Below are 25,163 nucleotides of genomic sequence, written 5' to 3' on the forward strand. Positions count from 1 at the left end.
TATCAGCTTCTACATATTTCTCCCCTTCACCTTTTGAACCTCACAATGCCACTTTTGTACTTCTTCCTATCATTAATATATCTAAAAAATGTTTTGTCTCCTCGTTTTACCATGTCAGCTATTTTTTCTTCCATTTGTATCTTTGCTTTCCTGAATTCTCGACAAGCCTCTCAACCTTTCCAGATATTTTTGCTAATCTTCATCTTTCTGTGATTTTTTGTAGTTTATGAAAGCTAAACTTATTCCTTACCTTCTCAGCTACTACTTTTGAGAACCAAAGTGGCTTTATTCTCTTTTTCCTTATTTGCCTTAAAAGGTTTGTCGCTCTTACAAGTACTCCTTTCAGTTTTGTCCACTGCATTGCCACTCCTTTCAGACACTGCATTTACACTCCTTACAGACAACTCCTTTGCCCACTGCATCTCCACTCCTTCCATCCAGACAATTCCTTGACGTAATCCACCATCCGAACAAAGTTATAAAATCTAGAATCTTTACTTTTGAATGAGCTCTCTCTATACCCATCCTAATGCTGAAGTAATCACTGGATGCCAGATGATATCACACTAACATTGGAAACACTTTCCCCATTCGAAACTACTAAGCTCAGTATGACCACGTGGGTTCCATTACCAACTACTAGAACAGTTCTCCTTGTAGAGAATCCAGGATCTCCCTACTTCTAGAAGACTCTGTAGTGCAAGCAGGAAAAATTTAACTCTGTTTAAGAGCTGCTTTAATCTTTCTATCTTCTGCCTCATTCACTGTCCCACCTTACACTGGGATTGTGACCTTACATGCAACTGGTAAGACCAAGGCATCCACTGATATTTGAATTTATTATTTTCCTTTATACTCATAGCCCTATCAACTCATTTCCCTAACTAGTTGGAGAAAGGAAATACTCATGAATTTCCAAAACCCTTTTAAGAACAGGGTCTTCTGAGAAAGTACAGTCAACTCCACTTAAGTGCAAGGCCTCTGGATAGTACTTAATCAGAATGTGCGCTTAATCAGAGTACTACTTTTTAGTCATGAAAAATCACAGTACACTGTAGTCAAATGCAATAAAACTTTTATTCAGAAAAAAAAAAAAACTACACGTAAAACAATTCTATACAGTTCAGTTTTAGAATCAGCACTGTTCCATCTAATGCAATACACTGTAAACCTTTTTTTAAACCAACATTTTACTGAAATAATCAGTCATTGTTTTCTGCATGCAGATTGCACAATTCAGGCTCTGTATCCGACTACTGATATTGTAATACTGGCTATAGTCGTGACATCCATTTATCTCCAGATTACAACACAGCGAGTATAAAGGCCTTCAGCGCGTCTAAGAAGGAAACAATCTCTGCACGTATTTCATTAGTCATGATGACTGCAGCAGTATCCCTATCAGACTCTTGGTTGTCTGCAGTACAGATATCGGAATTAGTGTTGTCAGATGATGTGGGCATATCGTTGTTAACGGCGACATACAGCTCAAGCTCTTGTGGCAAGAGTCCAACTGGGAATTCAATGGACGAAGTGTCAGCTTCAGTTGTCTCATCAGATGTGTGAATGAAGCTCGCCCATCGATAGCATTTTGAAATCGTTGATGAGACTCGACTCCACGCCTCCTGTATCATGTGAAGAGAGTCGAACACCATCATTTTTCTCGAGAGCTCAGCAGCTCGGGGGCTGTATTCCGTGCTTGCATCAATCACTGCCATCACATATCTTAGGATGCGCAATCTGTAATGATGTTTGAAGTTGGCGATTATCCCCTGGTCCATCGGTTGGATCAAAGAGATTGTGTTTGGTGGCAGAAACAAGTTTGATGTTGGTTAGTAGTATGACATTGCTGTATGCTGCAGAGTTATCACACAGCATTACAATGTGTCTCCTACGCCTTTTCATCAGATTGTCAAGCTTCTGCAACCATTTAATCCACAGTGTCGCCATCATCCATGCGTTTTTGATGCTTTCATATTCAACAGGCAGGCGTTTAATGCTTTTGAAGCACCAAGGATTTTGATTCTTCCCAATCACCAGTGGCTCGAGCTTTTCACTACTGTCCATATTGCAACTGAACAGCAATGTTAATTGTTCCTTTGGCATCTTGAAGCCAACAGTTTCGCTGCATTTGAAAGCCAATGTTCTATCAGGGATGGCACGCCAGTATAGGCCCGTCTCATCGGCATTGAAAACGTCGCATGTTTCATATCCACCAAATTCCATGACCCATCTTTCTGCATCAAACTCATTAGTGTCTTGTCTTTCACCATTCTGCTTCTTAAATTTTATGCTGTTACGAACTTTCCACCTCTCTAGCCATCCGTTTGTTGCTTTGAAGTCTTCTAAGCCGTTCTAGCTTCAGCAAACCATAGCAGCAATGCCTGTTCAATGTCTCTAGCCTTCCCAATTCTTTTCTGTTTCCTGGTAGGATTGTTGTTTTGCCAGTCTTTCAATATGGCTTGCTTTTTTTGTGAATCCGAGAAATCTGGCTAGGATGAACGCTATAATGTTTTGCAATAGAGACCTGACTCTCCCGTTGGTCAAGTCTCTTTAAGACAGCGACACGTTCAGCCAAAGACAATGACTTTTGACCAGCCAAAGACAAAGGTTTTTCTCCACGAGACCCCATGGTGCAGTTTTGAAAATTCAAACACCTGGCCAAGCCTCGACTGCTGATCCGAAACACGTGGCTCAGCCACGTGAGAACATGATTGCTTTTAACAGGAGTGAACATAACATGAACGCATAGAAGTGGGACCTATAACATCAGTGCGCATAAGCGGATAGTGTGCTTATAAGAATTGCAATTATCCGGAATTTACGTCCATTGACTTTAATGTAAAAAACAAACGAAAAAAAACAGGACCATGGTAGTAGGTTGCGCATAACTGAAGCATGCGCTGAACCGACGTGCACTTAGGTATAGTCAACTGTATATCTGACTCCACTTGAGTTTTCACTATTCCAAGGACTTGTAATACCTGGTATATCAAGACACACATTCTTCCTCGTTTTAAGAGGCAGAAAACCAAAAGATCATCCCATCCCATCCCATAAGAATATAAGAATTGCCGCTGCTGGGTCAGACCAGTGGTCCATCGTGCCCAGCAGTCCGCTCACGCGGCAGCCCCCAGGTCAAAGATCAGTGCTCTAAATGAGTCCAGCCTCACCTGCGTACGTTCCAATTTAGCAGAACTTGTCTAACTTTGTCTTGAATCCCTGGAGGGTGTTTTCCCCTTTAACAGACTCTGGAAGAGCATTCCAGTTTTCTACCACTCTCTGGGTGAAGAAGAGCTTCCTTACGTTTGTACGGAATCTATCCCCTTTCAACTTTAGAGTGTGCCCTCTCGTTTTCCCTACCTTGGAGAGGGTGAACAATCTATCTTTATCTGCTAAGTCTATTCCCTTCAGTATATTGAATGTTTCTATCATGTCCCCTCTCAGTCTCCTCTTTTCAAGGGAGAAGAGGCCTAGTTTCTCCAATCTCTCACTGTACGACAATTCTCTAGCCCCTTAACCATTTTAGGGATTTAGTCCTCAGAACTATAAGCATGACCCAGCCAGTTTATTTTATTGCAAGGCATCATCAAATAGAAAGCATCGGGTTGGGGGGGGGCACAAATCCACCCCCTTCTCCCCCCTCCCAATTATAAAGGATGTTCTGTGGCCCTTACCCAGAACCCTCCTGGGTCTAATATGAGAAATGTTTCTCAGCCTCTTTCTTCTGGCCCATTTAGAGATCCTGAAAGGAGGGAAGAAGAACCTGCAACTACTGGCACGTCATCTTAGGTAAAAGGCTTTAAAGAGCAGAAACTATAAAAAAAATAAACTAGCCACACATTGCCTGCACTGTTGATGCTTTTTGTTCAACACGATAGGATGATAAGAGCACTGAAATGTACTCTAAAATGAAAATGTCTATTGACCAGGATAGCCATGCAGATGATCACTCGTAATTGGAAAAATTATGATCGCCTTAATTTTCCTTTCTGGTGGGCAAAGTTATGCTTATGCTATAGGTATGAAAAGATGAATGTTGATATGTTAGGGCATAGTAATGCATTTAAATTTGTGTGGGTCCCTTGAAGTCTTAGCACTTCATCATAATTGTCTCTTATTTTTACTTTTAGTGAATTTCTATACACATCCAGGGTAGGGTGGGAAGATTGGGTGGGGAGGGTTATTTCTTTGTTTATATATACATGCATAAGTAATAGTAGGGGGGTTATTCTTTATGTAATTTTATTGATTGAAAATAAATGCTTGCTGTTATGGTTACTGGATGTATAGTGTTTTGCACTTTTTACTGATTTGAAAATTAATAAAGATTAATTTTAAAAAAAAAAAAAAATGAAAATGTCTAATGTCCTAGCTAGTAGAAATGGCATAGGTATCAAGTATGATGTTCAGTGAATTATGAAAAAGATCTAGGCCTCCAACACTGCCCATCTGCTGCTGCCCTTATGGATGGTACATTGCCAGTTTGACATCTCTGTGAAACCTGTCCACCTTGGGAGGCCCAGGTGATATTGAAACTACCAACAGCATAGCTTTCAGCTTCTCAGATGCGCGCAAGCCTCAGTGGAATGACAAGCTCATGTAAAATTTGGCAGCTAAGATTTAATGCTAAATAAATGCAGTGTCATGCATTTGGGCTACGAAAACCCAGGGAAGCAGTACAGTATGTGGGTGAAATACTTTTCTGCACAAAAAAATAGGACTTGGGAATGTGATACTCTTCGGGTGGCCAAACAGGAAGAAAAAAGCCAATAGTAAAAGCTAGAAGGATGCTTGGCTGGAAAGGGAGAGAAATTACAAAAAAAGGAAAAAGGAGGCAATAGTGCCTCTGTTTGAATTTATGGTAAGGCCCCCTTTAGAGTACTGTATTCAATTCTTAAATTCCTTCAGCACCCTTGGACTTATCCCATCTGCACCCATCGCTTTGGCAATTTAAAAAAAAAATAAAAAATAAAAAATAAAAAGGATAAAGTAGGTCCACAGGGCAGCTACTAAAATGGTCCGTGGTCTTTGTCAGAAAGTGTATGTGAACAAAGATCTAAAATGATGAGTCCATTGGCTACACTAATACAATCTTTCAGTATTAACTCTTATTTCTATGCAGATATTCTGATTTTTCTGACCACCACTTTTTATAGATTTACACCCTTTATAGAATTGTCTTTATGCTCTTGCTACCTGGTTGACTCAACATAAGCTAGTTTTAAATCCCAAGACTACTGCATGTTTACTGCAACTTAATTCTTTACATATAGTGTTTGGTCTTCCCATCACATCTGTTTTCCTTCTGCTATCTAGGAGTTATAATTGATTCTCAGCTATCAGTTCAACCCCCAAATCTCTGGGGTTGAACTGATAGTTTTATAATGTTGCATAAGCTTTGCTCTATACACATTTTTTTGACTTCTCAACATTTCATATCCTTAATCCATTGGTCACACATATTGATTACTTGAGATTATAATAATCTGTCTATGCAGGATTACTGGGTCACCAGCCCAAGCATTTGAAAACTTAGCGCAACTTCAACAGGACTACTCTTTCATGCCAAAAAATCTAATCATGTCACTCTTTTGTTCTTCCAACTTCATTGGCTCCCAGTCTCCTTCTATACAATTTACATTAAATTTGTTTTACACACATGGATTTGAGGTGACGGCTTGAAGTTCAGTTGGAGATGGCATCAGAATTTTCCTGTAAAAATTTCTCTAGCCATACTTATGGTGAAGAGAAAATTTAAGCTCCAGGTGTTCCCAGAGATACCAGGTTTGGTGGCTGGACCGATGGATGCCTTTGTCGAATGTTGCCCCAGTACACAATAACCAGAGGGATCCTTGTCAGGAGGAACTCCCTCGAGGGCACCACCTTGTTTTCAGAAGAACAGAGTCCACTAGCGACACCTGACGCTACGGAGTCTGCATTGGAGGCTGAGCAGGCCCAGGTCACTTCCTTCCTGCACCAGCAGAACAGGAGAGTCATTTCTGAGCGTGGTCAGGAGGTTCTAACATTGAGTCGGGTGGAGGACTTGAAGTAACATCCATGGAGAGGACTTTTTACGTATTTCCCCAGCAACGGTCTCAGGTACTGTAATTACAGGGGATATCAGGATAAAAATTGCCCCTTTGCAGAGACCTAAGGTCTTTAATATGGAATCCATCTGGGAAGCTATATCTAATATGCAACTAACTTTGGGTAATCAAATTCAACAACTTTCTACTCGTTGCACAACAGTGCTCTCAGAAAATTTAGATTTCTACTTTGGAAAAAAAGTTGGCTGTGAAACCAGATTAAAAACTAACTTGGACTAGAGATAGTGGAAATCTTCATTTTAAATATGAAATGCTGGAAAAGTCAATTAGGAAGTGTAACCTTAGGGTGATAAACTTCCCAGAAGGTTTTCAATAACAGCCTTAGACATGTTCAAAAAATAACTAAATGAGATTTTGAAGGTACCAGTAGCTTTATATCCGCCTCTCTCAAAGATCTATTACCTGCTCAGGAGGATAAAATCTCAAAATCCTAACCAGCAGAATTTATCTGCTGATAATTTGGACTTAACTAAATTCCTAGAAAGATCGGTTACTGAGGCTGAAGTTGCTGCAACATTACTTGTACAGTTTGCTATAGATTCCGATAGGGATTGGATGTTAAAATTGTTCTTTAAAAATAGAGACATACCCTTTATGTCATTTAAAGCAAGAATGTACTCTGATGTATCCCTATCTACTCAGAAGAGGAGAAAACAGTTTCTTTTGTTAAGACCATAGGCATTGCAGTTGGGGGTGACTTTTGTCCAGCGTTACCCTTGTAAATGTGTTATGGTATATAAGGATAATAGATATGTTTTCTACAAGCTGCAGCAGCTTTCTAAATTTATAACTACTAAACTTTAGAGCTCTTCTTGTATGAGAAGTGCGATCAAGTAAAATCATTTTGAGAAGTCTGCTTTGGGGCTGTCAAGCTACGTCTTTATTTTCCCCTTTTCTTATTGTGAATCGATGATTTCAGCCTAATTTATCAGCTCCATCTCCACTTATTGAGGACTAAATATATACTTAGGATTGGACTTTATTTTCCTATTAATAATGAGAAGTAAGGATAATTAATCCCTACTAAATAGATTTTTTCTGTTACCTTTGTATTATTTGCTTTTTGACTGTTTTATTGTCAAATGACTGAAAATGTATAAATAAAGAATTTTAAAAAATTGTTTTACACACAATGCTTGTCAGTCTGGTCAGCCACTGTTTGTCCTCCCTTGCACACTCTGGACTCACTGATTCGTGCTGCAATAGCTCGCATTTTGCTAATTTGTAATCCACTAGGAACATGGCCTTCTTTGTAGGGTTCAAGCTTTGGAATGAACTCCAAATATCTACAGTAAGACCTCTTTTTAAAAACTTCAAGGTCCATCTGAGGGGATAAGATACAAACATTTAAATAACTGACATTCAAAGAAAATAAGTTTCTTTCAACTGAAAGGAAACTTTGGAATAGGGGGGTATCATAGCATCAAAGTGAAAGGGGGTAGATTCAGGAATAATTTAAGAACATACTTTATGGAAATGGTGGTGATCTAAGCCTCAAGGTGAAGGTGATAGAGAGACAGTAGGATCCCCAAAAGAGAGAAAAGGGATAGTTGGGTATGGATGGGCAGGCTGAATAGGCCATATGGTCTTTATCTACTGTCATTTTCTATATTTCTCATTTCTGGGTGTAGTTTTTATGCTTTAAAAAGATGTTTATGCAATTTATAAAATCATTTGAGTAGCTAGCTTATATGCCCCATACTTGAGATATTAGTGTGAAACTATCTAGGAGACAATTGCAGAAACATTAAAGTCTCTCAAATTGTCAGTTTATGCCTAGTGACAAAACCTCAAATGTAAGAGAACTGAAGTTTCTTAATACTCGAAGGAAACATGTAACATTTCAATGAAAGACATGCTAGGGTGAAATTTTAAAGATTACTAATTTTTCTTCACAAGCACAATCGGCAAGTTAATTGGGGCTGATTTAAGCTGGGCTAAGAAATCAGCCAATCTGAATTAGGATAATGATTGTTTACAAAGTGCATTAATATATATTGTGTTCTAGCAATTTTTAATCAAACAAACCACTTAATTACAGATGTTAACCATTGATTCATCTGCTTTTACAAGTGGGAAACTATGACACAATCTGCACAACCTTCTCGCTAATTTCAAAGTCATGAAATAACAATTCTCAAAAAAATAAAATTTTGAAAACTTAAAAAAAGTTCTGAAATTCTTCCAAGTATCAGAAGAAATCAAGTTTTACCTGTGTCAGTAAAAGACTGAATGTCATACGTAAGATCAACACTCAGATTTTCAGAATTTTCCATTTTCTTAAACACTAACCCAATCACCCACATTGTACGGAATTCTTCCCTGCAAAGTTACAAAAACTACATTAATTGAGTTGGGTTAACTTGGTAAATCATTTCTTCAACCAAAACATAGCCTAACTGGAAAGGCAAGCCTAAAGAAATATACCAGAGTGAAGCAGATTGCTATCAGTTTAGCTGGTCTATTAATAGCATGCAACTAAACACTGAAAGGCTCTAGAAACCCTGGGTTGCAGCACAAACGTAGCTTCCTTATTACATAAGCCATGGTATTAACAATTAGACTTGTTCTCTATTTTGAGGCAAAGATCAAAATTGACTTTCAGTACTACTCTGTTTTTCCTATCCTGTGATAGAACATGACAAATATAGTGTTCTCATGCAACCAGTTCCAATACTTCTGTCTAATCCTTATTAATCTACCAAAAAGCTTAGTGCTATTGCCAAAATAGTATAAGATGGGAAATTTTTTAACATTGCATAACAAAAATTTATTTCTATACCGCAATACCATTAAGTTCTATGCGGTTTACAAAACATTAACACCCATAAGGCCAATATGGTTTCTTGCCCCATGTAATAGCTTCTAGAACATATACTACTGTATAATGTGTCCCTGCACAGAATTAAAGTGGCTCAGATTGTTTCCTTTGAAGATCAGGTTACACAAACCATGATCTGAACAGATTTAAAAATCTTACTTTTTTCACATAGCAAAATGACAGAGATGTTCCTTATTGTGTACAGCAGAGCTACTCAAACTATGGGTCATGACCCTGAATGGAGTTGCAAAACCAGCATTTGGGGTCAGGACTAGGGCGAGTACTACACAAGATGTCACTGGAGTCACAGCCCAGGAATCACAGCCCCAAAAACATTGTTGAGTCCGGTGTACAGTCTGCTGGCTCAACTTCCTTACAAAAAAAAAGATTTAATGGTTCTATTTATCTCAATCTCTAAACAAAAATGCATTCAGGAACACACCAATGAGAAGCAGCAGCAACAGTTATTTATTGACAGGTGGAGAAAAGACCTGTGTCACGTTGGATCGAAAAACAAATCCTCTGGACAGAGCAACTTCAAATAAAAAATTTAAAGATGCAGAACATCCTCGGTCTTAAAAACTCCACATTCTAAATTATTACTTTGTTTGGGTAAAAATCTAACATCAATAAGTAGCTTTTCATAACTTTTCACTGCTACAAATGATGATCTTAGCCCCAAAAAACTCAAAACAAAAAAGTAAATAGAAAACTTAACCATCAAGTTTATGAAACAATATTGGCAGCAACTCTATACACTCATTTTGTTTTTTCAAAGTCATTTTAATTATAACTGTCTTTTTTGTAATATTGTGTATAATCACACTAAGGAAAACAAATGTTTAAAAAAAAGAAGTGTCTATCATTCAACACATTTCACAAATAGCCACCCAAACTCTAATCACTCACTGTGAATATGTAGATTAGGAGACTATAAAAATTAGGTTCTTACCTTGATAATATATTTTCCAGTGGATAGGGATGGTTATCTGTGCTCGTGAGCATACTGCGAAAGATGCCAATCACAGCTTTTCAACTCCTCCTCCTCGGTCACTGCAGCCCTTTAGTTCAGTATTTCTCAACCTTTTCAAGCCAAGTACCCCCTAAGTCTAACAAATACCAACCGAATACCTCTACCCAAACTCCGTCCCTGACTCCACCCCCATAATACTACTACTAATTGTAATGCAATTTCTTCCATCCATTTTTCATATACACACAATATTATCTTAATACATAATGGTAACCACAAAATTAAAAAAAACACAAAGCACACTGTACACAGAGAAAATGTTAATCATTTATATTCGGGGGGTTTTCAAAGATGCCAAGGCAGATGACTTTAAAATATGCAATGTCACCTCAGTAACAACTATAGAAAAATAGACAAATATAGTGTAATACAGCAGACAAATTCTCAAAACCGACACATTTCGATCACTAAATTGAAAATAAAATCATTTTTCCTACCTTTGTTGTCTGGTGATTTCATGAGTCTCTGGTTGCACTTCCTTCTGATTGTGCATCCAATATGTCTTTCTTTTCATTCTTTCTGCCTCCTGCATGCTTCCTCTCCTCCAGACCTTATTCCATTCCCCAACCAACAACTCTCTCTGTCCCTCCATGAATCCAACTTTTCTTCCTCTCTCATCCCCCAGATCAGTTTTCACCACTCCTCCTATCACCTCTCCAACACCATGCCACATCTCTCCCTCCATCACTATACCCAACATTCCTCCCCTTTACATCCCCTTTAATCTATCCCTCTGTTCCCTCTCCACCACCATATCCAACATTTCTCCCTCGCATTCTTCTATTCCCCATGCATCTCTACCTCACTCCTCTCTATGCCCAATTTTCCTCTTCTTTTCCCCATGTGCACCATCTCTTTTCCTCTCACTCACACACTCGGGCTCAACAATTGTCCCTTTCTATTCCTTCCCTCCCTCCTTCCTATGTCCCAAGTTAGTGCCCCCTTCCTTTCTCCCTCCCTATATCCCAAGTTAGTGCCCCTTCCTCCCTTCCTATGTCCCGAGTTTGTGCCCCCTCCCCTTCAAGTTTTATTAAAAATTGATAAAATGCTAATCATACATTCTAAGCATTTAACAGTTTAAAAAATTAATTAAAAAGGGGGACAATTAAAACTTATTAGTGACACGACAGTACTTACATGGAAATAATAGGATAGTAGGTAGAAATACAATTTTAAAAGAAAAGAGAACAATTACGATTGAAAACAAGAGGGAAAGTGAGGGATCGTATCAGTGTTAAATATAAAAAGCAGAATTTGGCATGGTAGGACCCTGAAATCATTTAGCAATCATAGCCCATCTTTTAATAAAAAGCTTTTAAGACCGCCCTTAAATCTATCAAGATTTTTCTGACCTTAAATGTATTGGTAACAAATTCCATATTGTAGGGGCTATTGTGGCGAATGAAGTTGCCCTGCGTGTACTGACGATTTTTAAGGATGGGACATAAAGGTGCTGAGAAACCTTCCTGCCTTTGTCCCATCCCCTTTCTCCTCCTTCCCCCAAAGCCGACCCACGCCGAAGCCTGCCTGCCTGCCTCCCAAGCTGACCCACCGCCAATTTCTCCTCCTCTCTGGTCCGCCACCGCAACACAGTGCAGGGCCAGGCACATGCAGTGATTGCATGCCGCCGGCCCACATGCCTTTCCCGATGTCAATTCTGACATCTGAGAGAAGGCCCGGGCAAGTGAAGCAGTGATTGGCTGGCCCGGACCTTCTCTTAAGACATCAGAATTGATGTCAGGAGAAGGCTTGTGGGCCAGCGGTGTGGAATCACTGCACGTGGCTGGCCCTTCCCAGAGTTGCGGTAGGAGCGGTGGATAATTAAATGGAATAGGCGGGCGGCAAGCAGGCAGCAGGGAGGAATGGGCAGTCAGCCCGGGTACCCCCAACAGGCAGTCCGCATACCTCCTAGGGTATGCGTACTGCAGGTTGAGAAACACTGCTTTAGTTCATATCAAGGCTAGTGACAACCCTACAGAAGACAGAAGGAGGATTCTGGAAGTTCCCGGAAACCAGGTGTCTGAACTGCTCATATGAAGTTAATCAATGAAAACAGTAATATAATTAAAACATTAACAAGCCTCAGAGGAACAATGAATCCAAGAAACAAACAGCCTGAACATTTATGGAGATCAATCATTCCTCCCTTGTAATGCTATATACATTCTCTTCACAATCCAAAAGCATGACTGTCAGTGAGATCTTGGCTATGGAGCCAACCATGAAGCTCGAGTCAGAGAGCAAGCGAACCTGTTAAATTGCTGGAAAAGATATTATCAATGTAAGAAACTAAACTCTTTTTCTAGTGCACTAGAGATGGTATGTTGAACCATAGGGATGTACCCAAGTAGTTCCCCAAACTTGAGGATTGGATAGAAGAGTCTGCTCGACGTACTGAGGACCTAAAAGTGGCATCCTGTGCAGCTATAGCTATGCTGTAGAATTTGGTGAAGGTATAAAGGGAAGACCAGATTGCTGATTTATAAATCTCCTTAGGTGAAATTGCCCAAGCTTCCACCCAAGAGGCTACTCCTCTTCTCAAATGTACCTTCACAAAATAGTCAGTTGTTTTACACAGCTGATGTATGCAGAAGATATTACTTTACAAATCCAACTAGAGATGGTGGCCTTTGAAGCGGTCTGCCTCATCTAGCCTTATCGGTTAACACAAAAAGATGATCCAAGAGATTAACTCACTCATCACCTCCAGGTAATGAAAGAGAACTCTCCAAGAATCCAAAACCTTTAAGGCCTTGTCTTTCTTCTTGGATCTTTTGGATGAAATGCTGGTAGTCTACCCTCTTGGGTGACACAAAACACCAAGATGACTTTCTGTAAGAAGGAGGGAAATGTATGTAGTCACTCCTACTTCCATGATCCTAAGGAATGGCTCTCTGCAAGACAGTGCCTAAAATACTGAGACTTTTCTGGCAGATGTAATTTTAACCAAGATGACTGCTTTAATCAACAGATCCATGAGGCAGGCTTCATGTAAGGGCTCACATGAAACAATGGTAGCCTTAGTCTGAGGACACCTTTCAAGAACCTATGTCCAGATGGGCAGCTAATGAAGTTTCTTTTCTCGGCCCTGGAAACAGGAAATCCCTGCTACTTGAACTTTAAGGGACATCACTGCCAATCCTTTGTCAAGGCCCTCTTGGAGACCACTAATACCAATGAGATTGGGGCTTTGCCCAGCTCCAACTTTTCTGTTGCACCAGCGCTGAAATGTTTCCCAAGCTTTAACATATGCTGAAACAGTCATTGGCTTTTTGGCTCTAAGGAGAGTAGCAATTACTATTTCTGACAATCCTTTTTGGACTAGCGCTGCAGCTCAAGAGACATGTTAAAAGACCAAAGTATCCCGGATCTTCTAGGATAAATAGACTGTGCAAGAGCAAATCTGGGTGCATCTGGAGCCTTAGACTTTGCCCCTTCTGCAGGCATCCGAGATCAGCCCCTTCTGCAGGCATACAAGATCAGCGTACCAAGGGTGTCTGGACCAATGTGGTAGAATTAGAACTACCATTCCTAGGTGATTTGCTAGTCGATGGATCACCCGGCCTATCATGGGCCAGGGTGGGAACACTTACAGTAGGCCGGTCCCTGGCTACGGTTGAATCAGGGCATCCAGTACTGCACTTCTGGGTTTGCATCTTCAGCTGAAGAACAGAGTCGCTTTTTTGCTCTTTGCAGTCATCATGAGGTTGAACGTCAGATGATCCCCATCATCTCACAATGGCCTGGAACACTTTCAGGGACAACCACCTCTCTTCCAGGTCTAATGTCTGTCATCTGAGATAATCCGTTTGAACATTGTCCACCTGGCCACATGTGCTGCAGAGATCACCTTCAGGTGAGTTTCTGCCTGACAGAACAATGCTTTAACCTCCTGCCAGAGCAGAGACAACTACTATTAATTTCTAGAATGCTACCAGATGTATAAAATTCCGTACAGAGTCATGAAAAGAGCTTACAATCTAATCAAACAAGACAAACAAGCAGGATGCCAGGGTGGGGGATACAGTTAGAGGGGATGGTTAATCTGCTAGCAAGGGTGGTGAGCAGTGGGACTGAAGGTTATAGACTGCAGACATTGTAGCACCAGACGAATGACGCTCAGTTCCATCCTGTTGATAGACCATTTCTGTTGAGAGAGTCCATTGTCCTTGAACTGGGTGACCACTGCAATGAGTCCCCCCAGACAAAGCTGGCATCCGTTAGGTGACCCAAGAATTGATCTGGAGTGGAATTCTCTTAGCTAGAGACTGTGGGCGATGCCACCAACTCATGCTACTTCAGGCTGCTGCTGTCCTAGGGAGTTGAACTTGCAGGGAGTCTCTCTGAGGCAACCAGTAGGACAACAAAGTGTCTTGGAGAGGACACATATGCGCCTTCGCCCAGGGCACAACCTCTATTGTGGCTACCATCGACTCAAAGACCTGGAGATAATGCCACGTAGTAGGAGCTGACTTGGACAACAGGTCCATAATTTCACCATGCAGCTTCTGTTTGCATGCTTCTGGAAGAAAAACTCAGCTTTCTGCCACATTGAATAAGACCTGAAGATATTCCAGGGACTGTGCCAGAACTAAGTAGCCCTTTCGAAAGTTCACAAACCAGCACAGACTCTGCAACGTCTTCACAACTGCCATTACTGCTTTTTCTCCTGTTCGGGACGATGCTCTGGTGAGCCAACTCACTCTGCAGAGATGCATTTGCCAACGCGCTCTGCAGAGATGAGCAGCTACTGCTACCATAATTTTGGTGAAAGATCAGGGGAAAGGGAGGGAAGGGCTGAGAATGGCATTGATTTTCCAACACATGGAATCTCAGGAATTTTGTGTTCTAGGAACTGGGCAACCTCTGGGAAAGGGGGAGCTTGTTCTGAAAGGATGGACTCCACTTTAACCAGGATTCGATGGCTGAGATGTCCAAAGGCCCCACCAGGAAGAATTTTTTTAACGAGAAAGAAACAAATAAAAGAAGAAAAAGACAAAAAACGGGAGAGCAGGAAGGCAAGCATAGCAAAAATGAAGACTGTTGAAAAACACGACTTCAATGCTTCGTGGAAAAAATAGAACTGAGGAGCCGAGGAGCCGCACACCTTCATCGGGCGGGAAGGCACTCGTTTATGCACGGGGTGGGCTATTGTGAGCTTTCTAAATTTGTTAAAGTGGTGATGCACTTTTAAAGTGTCCTTACCGGGCCTCCGTGGATGCCTGCTTGTCCTGGGATAATAATGAACTTTGAGGTAAAGGCCTGAGTGGGCAACTCTCCTTCTCCCCCTTAGGGTGATGTAAATGCCTTTTCTTGGGCTGCAAATCATCTGTGCCCTTATGGTGCATAGGGTTGCTGTCCTGGGTCTCCAGAAAGTATTTCTTTCCTCCCGATGGGATTATCTGCCTTTCTCCAGCTCTAGAAGACTGTGGAGTGGCTAAGCCCGAAGCTCCCACTCCTCTCTATCATATAGCATTGCATGTGGCACAAGGGCACTCTTCAGTCACCCATCTGGCACAAATGAGCAAGAAATAGGGGTATTAGGGTCTGAGGACTCCATGTCTAACAGTTTTTAGGATAAAAACTTGTATTGAAAAAACTTGTACTGTAGCTATGGCAAATTGTAACCATTTAACAGTATGTTATGTATGTTAAACTGTGACCCGTTCTGAGCTCATTGGGGAGAACAAAATAGAAAATGAAATAAATAAATAAAAACTAGTGGTTTTGGAGAAGTTGAAGAACTTAGAAAAAAAAAAAAATCCGGAATTTTAAGATGGCCACTGCAGCAGTGTTTTGGCGCCAAAACACTTCAGGGCTGGTATAGGATTTTAGAAGGAGGCCACAGACCTAATGGCAGAAACAGTCAAGAAATACTTTTCAAACCCCCCTCCCCATGATTTTCCCCATAGGCCGTCACAGCTTGTACTCGCAGACCATGTGCTGGATAAATAGTGCTATAGCCTGCTTCAGCTCCCTGAAAATGTAGCTGGATCAAGAGAGTCTCTCTATCTCAAGCCAACAGTTCAGCTCCCATGCCGAGATCTTTAAGTTGCAAGTCGGATCTTAATTGAACTGATCTTCTAACCCCCAGGTCTGTGATGCACGACATGGAAAGGGGGGTAGGCAAAGTTGCAGCCAGTACCCTGAGTGCCCCGAAGGATCACTACTAATGCCTAACAGTCTGCGCTCAAGCTCTTGATCAAGTCAAGGGAGTGAGCAAGTGCTGAGGGCCTGGAACCCTGGGCTCCACATATCTTCAGCAAGCTGGCTGTCCCCCGAGGATACATCTGCCAGCAGCAGACAAATGTTTGCTCATCTCTGACCGGGAAGAGCAGTCCCTTTGAACTGGGATCTCTTGACACCGCAGAAAAAATTCCATGAACAAGCCAAAAAAAACCCCACCACAAAACAAAGAAATAAACAGAGCAGATCAGAAAGACACACTCATGTTCACTTTCAGAAGAAAGAATTGACGAGGGCAGAAGAGACCGTGGAGAAGGAGTTGAAAAGCTGTGATTGACGTCTGTGGTATGCTAGCAAGAACAGATGGATAACCCTATGGTTCAGCATACCATCCTTATTGCACTAGAAATACTTTTTAAATAAATTAGAAGTAGCATGGCTATTTGCAAACTGGTGTATTAACAATACTGTAAATGCCACAGATTCCAACTAAAATGAAATTGCAAATTAAAAGCTTTTGAAAGATATAAAAAGTTTTTATCACCTTACCAATGCTACACCTTTTGGTAAAGGACTTCAAAAAACAAGCTAATGTATTTTGAGGTCACCAAGAAGGAAATCATACCATGAGTCATATTCATATTAGTAAAAAAAATGTACCTTTTTTACCACCAAGTTGTCTCGGAGATTTTGTGGCAGCACAGCAAACAAAATGAATATTTTACTACTAAGAAAAACCAATTGAAATTTTGTTTAAATATTTGTATTAGGGGCTCTTCAAAGTAGTGGACCAATAGTGTTCAAAGACAAGTCAGCTGTTTTTGATATACACATGCTTGACAATGCCAGAGAATTCGAGATATAAAATTATAGTAGCATTCAAGGGAATGGTAAAAATACCAGTTTGACTCTCCAGGGAAAGTGCACCTAAAGAAAGTGCATGGTAGCAAGCCTATCAGTCTAACTACAGCAAACACATGAGAGCTTTTTAATCTGCTTTTTTGACTTAGTATTAAGCTCTGCTTCTAAACTATTGTAGGGCTTTCTAAATCTGTCCAGGTGATCTTGCAGCCAGTCAGGTTTCCAGGACATCCACAACAAAGATGCATGAGATCAATTTGCATACATTAGAAACTCAATATATATAAATTAATTGAGAGATGCAAGAAATAACCCACTTTATTTTAAAATTAAATTAGACTGATGCTAGGTAGTTAGTAGCTATTTCAAATGAAAAAAATAAATCAGCTCTGAAATTTTATTTTTCACTCTATAAACATATCAGTGGTTCTTCCCAAGTACATTTCATAGTGACTGTCCATACCATCTGCCACAACTGTTTTGAAATATGCATTTAATAATGCTTTCTAAAAAACATTCATACAAGTATTCATTTTTATTTTTCACAAAGCTAACAACCTAATAAAGCTAAAATAGATATAACAATCAAATCTACTAAAGGCTCTGAGAGAACAGCTTTGTAGAATATAAATCACTAGTCAATACAATCAAGACTCATGTGTCAACCATGAAGGTTGCATAACCTTGACATACAACCAGTGCTTTTAAATTTATGTTATCTAAAAGACTGTACCTTTCACAATATAAAACATGATTCTCACATGAAGATTTTTTTCTCCAAGTGTCATCTTACTTGTCAGTATTCTCCTTGGGTGCTGGGAATGACTGAGGATTCACATGAGCCAATGTAATGAATTCATTCTTCTCCAGGCTTCCAACCAGAATACGGATTTTTGATTCCACCAAGCCCACCCTGCATGAATGCCACCTTATATTAGTAAAAATATTAAGGCCAGTGCTTGAAACACCTTTACTTCTTGCTGTGTATTTTCACCTGAATAAAAATGTCCACTAAGCCTGGGGCATGAGGTGATGGTCTGGCTGGAATATTATGCTTTAAAACCCAGGGAGACATTTTCTAATCCCTTGCATTGTAGACAGAGCCAAGGAGATAGCATATAGCTGAAAAGTGTTTACTGATTAAAATAAAATGAATTAGTTCAGGCAGAGGAAGTTTCAAATCATGTTCCTGCCTAGAAGTATGGTGTTTGAGTATAGCCAGCCACATGTGGAAGAATAGACTTAAAAGGCATGAAAAAGGAAAACAGAATAGAAACAGAATAGACATCAACAGATTGTCTGGCAAATCTAAATACTCCTTGAAGGAAAGACACCCACCTAGGTGAGTTAGGTGGAGCAAACACCATCTCCATACATTAAAATACATGCAATACAAAAAGATCTGGGACAATTAATTCTTAACATAAGTAATCTCCCCACAGATGAATGCTGGCTTGATTTTAGCAAACATTTCATAGACATTTCCTTCAAATAGACTGTAAATTGTTAAAGAAATTACATATGGGAATTCCCAGTCCAAAATATAGAATATCATTTGCTATCATTAGATAAATTTGCAACTGAACTATTTAAGACATGAACTCTGTTTTCACATCTTGTTGAATTCATAGTCATAATGGTGTAAAAGTAGGTATGAACTGGAAACTTCAAAATGCTTGCCTATTTTCAAGGGTTTCTATGGCATTATACTTACCATTCTAGTCGCTGTTTTTCTGTTGGTGCACTTGCTAGAAGTACTATATAATGCCTTTGAAGATAAAGACAATAGGCTATTATTTTTTAACATGTACAACACTGGACATTTAAGACATACACAGCGCTGTTCCACAGCCACTGATATTTGGTTACCTAACACAAAGAATTTGCTCAGCCTTCATGGAAAAAAGAAGCTTAAGAAAATGACTTCTAAGAAGATTAACAACTACTGTTAATTTACTGAATGAAAATCTCACTTATTTCCAAAGTAAATGTCTAACACTTCTTTCAAAATACAAACCAATATTTAATTGCTTTTGGCATGTGGAGGAAGGATTTTCCCCCAGTATTTAATATTCCTTTACTACTATAATGAAATTTTATTATAGACATTTGTGATCAATTTCCAGCTGAACTGAACTTGTTACTAAGTTGTGTGACAAGCTTTAACAATAACATTAAGGTTACTACAAAAGAATAGTTTACAACTTACATCTGGATTGTTTTATCCTTGAGTAAAATTTTTCTGCTATTAGACATTACTTTTTTTTTTTTTTTAAATGACGGTTCCTGCCAATGCTTACTGGTATCCACCAATATACCAATCTCACCAGGACATGTCCCTCTTAGCTTTTTGGTATTATTCAATTTAACTGAATATCTGAATGGGGAGGGGGGGGGAGACTACTTTTGTGGGTTTAGGGGTAGGGATTTGGTTGAGGAGTTTCCTTCTTTTAACTTTAGGTTTCCAGCACAAATCAAAGCCAACCTCTGCTGGGCTATGGTATCATGAAATTTCATTTGCAACTACAGTACTTAAAAGTTTTTGTTTGCTGTATTGGATATCTCTCCCTTAAAAGTCAACCAAGCTGTTGTAGCTAGAGTCCTTATTTAGGAATCACAAGCTGTGGCTCCTTTCAGAAACTAACATGGACAAAGTTTGGCTAATAGGTGCCGCTGAAAATTACTCTCCCTGGGGATATGAAAACTGCCTTTTGCAGCATTTCCAGCACCTAACTACCTGGGAATTATAAGCAGAAACATAGCTTAGGAATTCAAGTCAAATCTTACACCTGGGAGAGCATAATCGAGTAAGTTCCAAGAAACCTAGATATTTTCAGTATACATGTGCAATAAGATATGTTCTGGCAGTAAAAAGCATCACTACACATCGTTACAATTTCAAAATTTTAGCTTAAAATTTCAGCAGCTTTAAAGTTCAACTTTAAAAGAATGCAGCAAATTAAGACCCATCACCGCTCATGAAGGTGCATATACAACTGCATTGTATTTTATTGAATGTGTGTAAAATTTACACCATTAAGAATCACTTAAAATGAGGTAAAAAAAAAAGGAAAATGATTCACAAAATAGCAAGCAAAACAAATCTGTATGCTGGAGAAAGTACAAAATTTCTTAAATGTATAAATTAATGCTCAGAATCTCTACATATTGAACTGGCAGATAAACATTCTAATATAGAAATTGGGTTTTTATACATGATTAGTACAATGAATTTCAGTTTTACTTTTAAATGGATTTATATATTTTACTTACAAAAAGCTTTCCAAGCTCACAAATCATCAGAGTGCCCCAAAGTGTTCCTTCACCCCAAAAAACTATTTTATGCCACTTTTACAGCATACAAAATCCTCAAAATCATTTCCAGCCATGGCTAATGCAAAGCCAAATACATGGCATGTTTCACATTAATAAAATTCATAATTCAGTTATAAACCTCCAGTTATAGGAAAAACATTCTGCGAACTAACTACATTTTTGTGTTTTGATACATTAAAGCAGTATTCTTTATCTTTTTACTTCCTACATAAGAGTATTTGCTCCAATTTATCTTTTGAGCTTCTAATCTGACAAAATTTGAAAATTAAGTATGCTTATTTCCTAAAATCAGGAAAGCCAGATGCTTGAATTTAATTAGTAAAATGTCAAATCAGCTAAGTATGCCCTGAATGATGACATTCTCTGCAAACAGGCTAACAGTCCTGTGCATTCTCAATTTCAGTTTGGAAATGTAGAACTTCTAAGAATTCAGATAGGCCAAATTGAGAGCAGTATGTACAGCTTGGCCAAGTAAATGCCTAGAAAACAAGCCTTAGAAGTTGTTGCACTGATATATGCTACACTGGCTTTCAATGTTCATTAAGTACAATAATACAATTCTCATTTGCATCTTTGTAGCAGCTGTTAAAAGGTATGACAATGTGCAGGTGGGTGATATGCAGTTTTAAGATTTTATATTAATGCTTGTTTTGAATACTATTAACGTAATCATTTTCTAATAGCACGTTAACATTATTAACAAAATTATATTTGCCACAGAAACACTTGGCATTAACACAATCTATTTTTTCCCCAGTGTATGCAAACATTTCATGTTAGTTTACATCTAAGTCTGCATTTTATGACCATTAACAATGCTTACACTAATGCTAATGTGCTTCACTATTTTTTAACTCTGAGATCAATATTTTACAGTACTTTTATAATATTTCCTCACAGAAAACAATACTAAAAAATCCCATTATCCTATTTTAAGAACATATCAAAATTGCCAATATATATTTTTCTTTCTCCCATTTAAACCAGCACAAGTTATTTCCAGTAGTGATGTGCTAACACTGAAATTATCCTTGGGAACGTTTACCGATATGTATATCTATAAATGAGCTGCAATGAAGCAAGAACATGCAAAAGCATCAAATTTTTTTTTCTACTCAGCATACAAAGACAAGTATATGTATGTAGTGGGGGAGAGAGGTTGGCAGTAGAGCTCAGCATCTAATTTTTGTGCACAGTTATTCAACAGAAATCATTTGCACCCATAGAAAAATTGTGCATAAAGAAGACAACCTGTAAGAAATATGCATCAGCAGTTTAGTCAGAAATGAATAAGTATTTAGAAAAATGAATAGTGGAGTACTAGGCTTCTAGCTACCGAGAAGTTGGAAAGAATTAGATAAATCATTGTACATACCTATAAGCCTTGCTTGAGGTTTTCCAACAATAACTGATTGCCAGAGCTGATGCTATAATGAAGCTAAATATTTAAAACAAACGGCCTCTTTTACAAAGCCGAGCTAGCGGCTATGCTGCGCTAATGGCCCCAAAGTCCATAGAGATTTAAAGGGCTTCGGGGCTGTTGCCACGTGGCAGCCACTAGCGTGGCTTTGTAAAAGAGGCCGTATCACTCAAGAAACAAAGGCCCAAGAATTACATGCTCTTCTAAGCTAATCATTGGCACAAACTCACAACTATTCTGCTTTAATTCCAACACCACAAATTTGAGTAGTTTAATATATCAATAGAAAATGCGTCGTATTCAAAAACTAAATTATGCTTATATTTAGAAATATGTGGGCAAGCCACGCTTGATTTATAATCAGTTATGTCCGGGGCCTCACTCAAGTTTTCCAGTACTAAGGGCTGCTTTTACTAAGGAGCACTAGCATTTTTAGCGCGTGCTGCATTGCCGCACGCACTAACCCTGCACTACACGCCAAGAACAAACACCAGCTCAATGCTGTCTTTAGTGTCTAGCATGTGCGGCAATGCAGCACGCACTAAAACCGCTAGCGCAGCTTAGTAAAAGGAGCCCTAAGTAATAGAAAGGTGGAACCATTCATGTAATGCAGAATATATTCATAGTAAACAATTCATATTCTGTGCATAAGCAATAAGCAATAAAAAATTAATTGTGTAAAATAAATTTACTTTACATTGCAGTAGTTCAAGTGAACACAGAATTTTTTTTAAAAAAGGTATTGGAAAAAGATTAAGCTTCTCCCTAGACATCTTATTTCACTTCCCTTTGGGGACAATTAAGATTCTACAATCATGTAGGACAACGTCAAATCACAGAAAGAACTATAAGATGTGAAAGAATAAATTTTACTGTGGGCATAGGAAGAACAGGTGGTGTGACCATACAACACTGATTTTGTTAGCCTAGATCAGAGTGTGACTAAGATGTTATTTTAACATTTCTGTCTTGCATTTGAAAGCTTATAAGAAACATAAGCACATTTTTTTTTTGTGAAAGAAACAGCACAATGTATGGTGAAGTTAAAACTTACCTGCTAATTTCAATTCCTTTAGTCATGGCAAACCATTACAGGTAAGTAGCTTATGTCTCTCTGTGAGAGGGAAAAAGGAATACTCAGAGCAAACTTCACTCCACTAATAGGGAGCTGGTGCAGCCTTCAACTCTTCAGTACACCTATGTTAAAACTAAGAGACCATGATATTGAAACAAAAAATTGCTTTGCTTGAACTTACAAATACACCCTCAAAAACAAATGACAAAAATCATTGTCAGTTAGCCAAAGATGAGAGTGAAGGATCAAATAACGTCAGGAAAGGAAACAATGAAACTGCTGTTTTTGACTGCCACAACTTCCCTGTGTAAATAGGTTCTGGACTGGTCCATGGCAGGACTGGGGGGGAACCCAAAGGAAAAGGAATGAAATCAATAGCCGAGTTTACATTTAGCATATTCTTCATGCTATTATGAGTCAAATATAAAAATATTCAAAGCTCCAACTAGATTGGGTGGGAAAAAGCCATAATCCTCATGACTGCTGGGCCCATGGCAAAGATTTTATTGGACCGAAGCTTAAATGCTTACAGTTGGATTGCAATGAGGATGAGGTTTCTGTCTTGCTATTATGTGAAGATAGCTTTAACTGCCCAAAGGACTTTAACACTCTTCTTAGCCCTCCAAACATTTACTGGTATAGGTTGAAGCAATCACCTATTTGACTGTACACATCCATAACCAAATGAGTCTGAATTCAAAAGGGCCTGAAAACATGAAATATCTATGCTGATTTCAACATGGTGGTCCATGTTGTGGGCTACAATGCCTACTTTCCTGCAATTGGAAGTGATGAATCTATACTCAAGCAGACCAGGACTACTACTCAATGACAGTCCTCAAGGTTTACAAGGGAAACTGAAAACCTGACTGGGTTGCAGACCATAAGGACCAACATTGAGCACCCCTGCCCTATGACATCCAATAAGGGGTGTTAGGGCTATCAGACTTAGCTCAGGTTCCAAAAGTTGACCACCCATAACAGCTGTCTTACATGTTTTTCAGTCAAGAAAAAAATATCCCCTTAGATTAGTGATAGAGTACTTGTGTCCTTTTTAAGGAGCCAGAATCAAACTCTGCCTTCTTCAAAAACTGCATGGACCACAAAACATTAATGTTGAAAAGCCTTCCTAGAAGTTTGTCTCAACAGCCTATTCATAAAAGAGGACAGAGATTGTCCAAGAAAGAGGGCTCTGACCAAGAGGAAATAAAAGATCTCGCAAGTTCTCAACTTAAAAGGCTACAGCTAAGGACAATAGTAACCAGAAATTAATTTTCTACTCCTCTCCCCACCCCACTCCAGGAGAAACCTGTGAAGTCACTTGCCTGAGTGCTTCTGCACTCCCTAGAAAATGGAGCAGCATTGTAACTCTGCATGAACAAATCACCCAAAGGGAGTGCAAAATAGGAAAGATAATGTACTATCTTGATCATAGATAAACATGCAATAGCTTCGCCCTAGAACCATATAGTCAAGAAGAGTGTCTATATTCAAGACAGACATGAGAAAAATGATCTAAAAAACTAGGAATGAGACACAGCCTTTTCCTTGCTTAAGAACATAAGACTAGCCTTACTGGGTCAGACTAACGGTCCATCAAGCTCAGTAGCCCATTCTCACGGTGACCAATCCAGGTCACTAGTACCTGGACAGACGCAAAAAGTATCAAAATTCTGTGCTACCGATCCAGGGCAAGTAGTGGCTTGCCTCATGTCTTTCTTAATAAACAGACTATGGACCAAACCATTCTTAAAACCAGTTACGCTATCCACTCCATGACACAACCTCTGGCAATGCGTTCCAGAGCTTAACTATTCTCCAATTGAAAAAATATTTCCTCCTATTGGTTTTAAAAGTATTCCCTGTAACTTCGATATCCCCTCATCTTTGTAATTTTGGGAGGAAAAAAAAAAAAATATATCGATCCACTTGTACCCGTTCTACTCCACTCAGAATTTTCTAGACTTCAATCATATCTCCCCTCAGCCATTTCTTTTCAAAGCATCCCCTTTATCATCTTGGTCACTCTTCTTTGAACCTTTCCAGTGCCGCTATATTTTTTTTGAGATAAGGAGACCAGAACTGAATGCAGTACTCCAGGTGAGGGCGCACCATAGAGCGATACAGAGGCATTATAATCTTCTTAGTCTTGTTAACCATCCCTTTTTAAATAATTCTTAGAATCCTGTTTGTTTTCTTGGCTGCCACCACACATTAGGTGGAAGGTTTCATCATATTGTCTACGATGACACCCAGATCCTTTTCTTGGGTGCTAACCCCCAAGGTGGACCCCAGCATCTGGTAACTGTGATTCATCTGCC

The 25,163-nt window shown here is 39.2% G+C and overlaps 1 protein-coding gene across 5 annotated transcripts in view; it reads right to left on the reverse strand.

Annotated features, from left to right (window-relative positions):
- The window catches only part of PAPOLA (poly(A) polymerase alpha), a 365,046-nt gene that overhangs the window by 96,318 nt on the left and 243,565 nt on the right, over positions 1–25,163 (reverse strand). For 4 of the 5 annotated variants that reach the window (XM_033951971.1, XM_033951970.1, XM_033951972.1 and 1 more), the window contains 3 exons: positions 18,726–18,779; positions 17,805–17,924; positions 8,323–8,432 (listed from right to left, as the gene is read on the reverse strand). In XM_033951971.1, the coding sequence (XP_033807862.1) occupies positions 8,323–8,432; positions 17,805–17,924; positions 18,726–18,779 (284 nt within the window). The remainder of the gene's footprint in view (positions 1–8,322; positions 8,433–17,804; positions 17,925–18,725; positions 18,780–25,163) is intronic. The other variant, XM_033951973.1, reaches the window with a different exon arrangement.

The sequence above is a fragment of the Geotrypetes seraphini genome, chromosome 7, assembly GCF_902459505.1.
Source record: "Geotrypetes seraphini chromosome 7, aGeoSer1.1, whole genome shotgun sequence".
Taxonomy (NCBI): domain Eukaryota; kingdom Metazoa; phylum Chordata; class Amphibia; order Gymnophiona; family Dermophiidae; genus Geotrypetes; species Geotrypetes seraphini.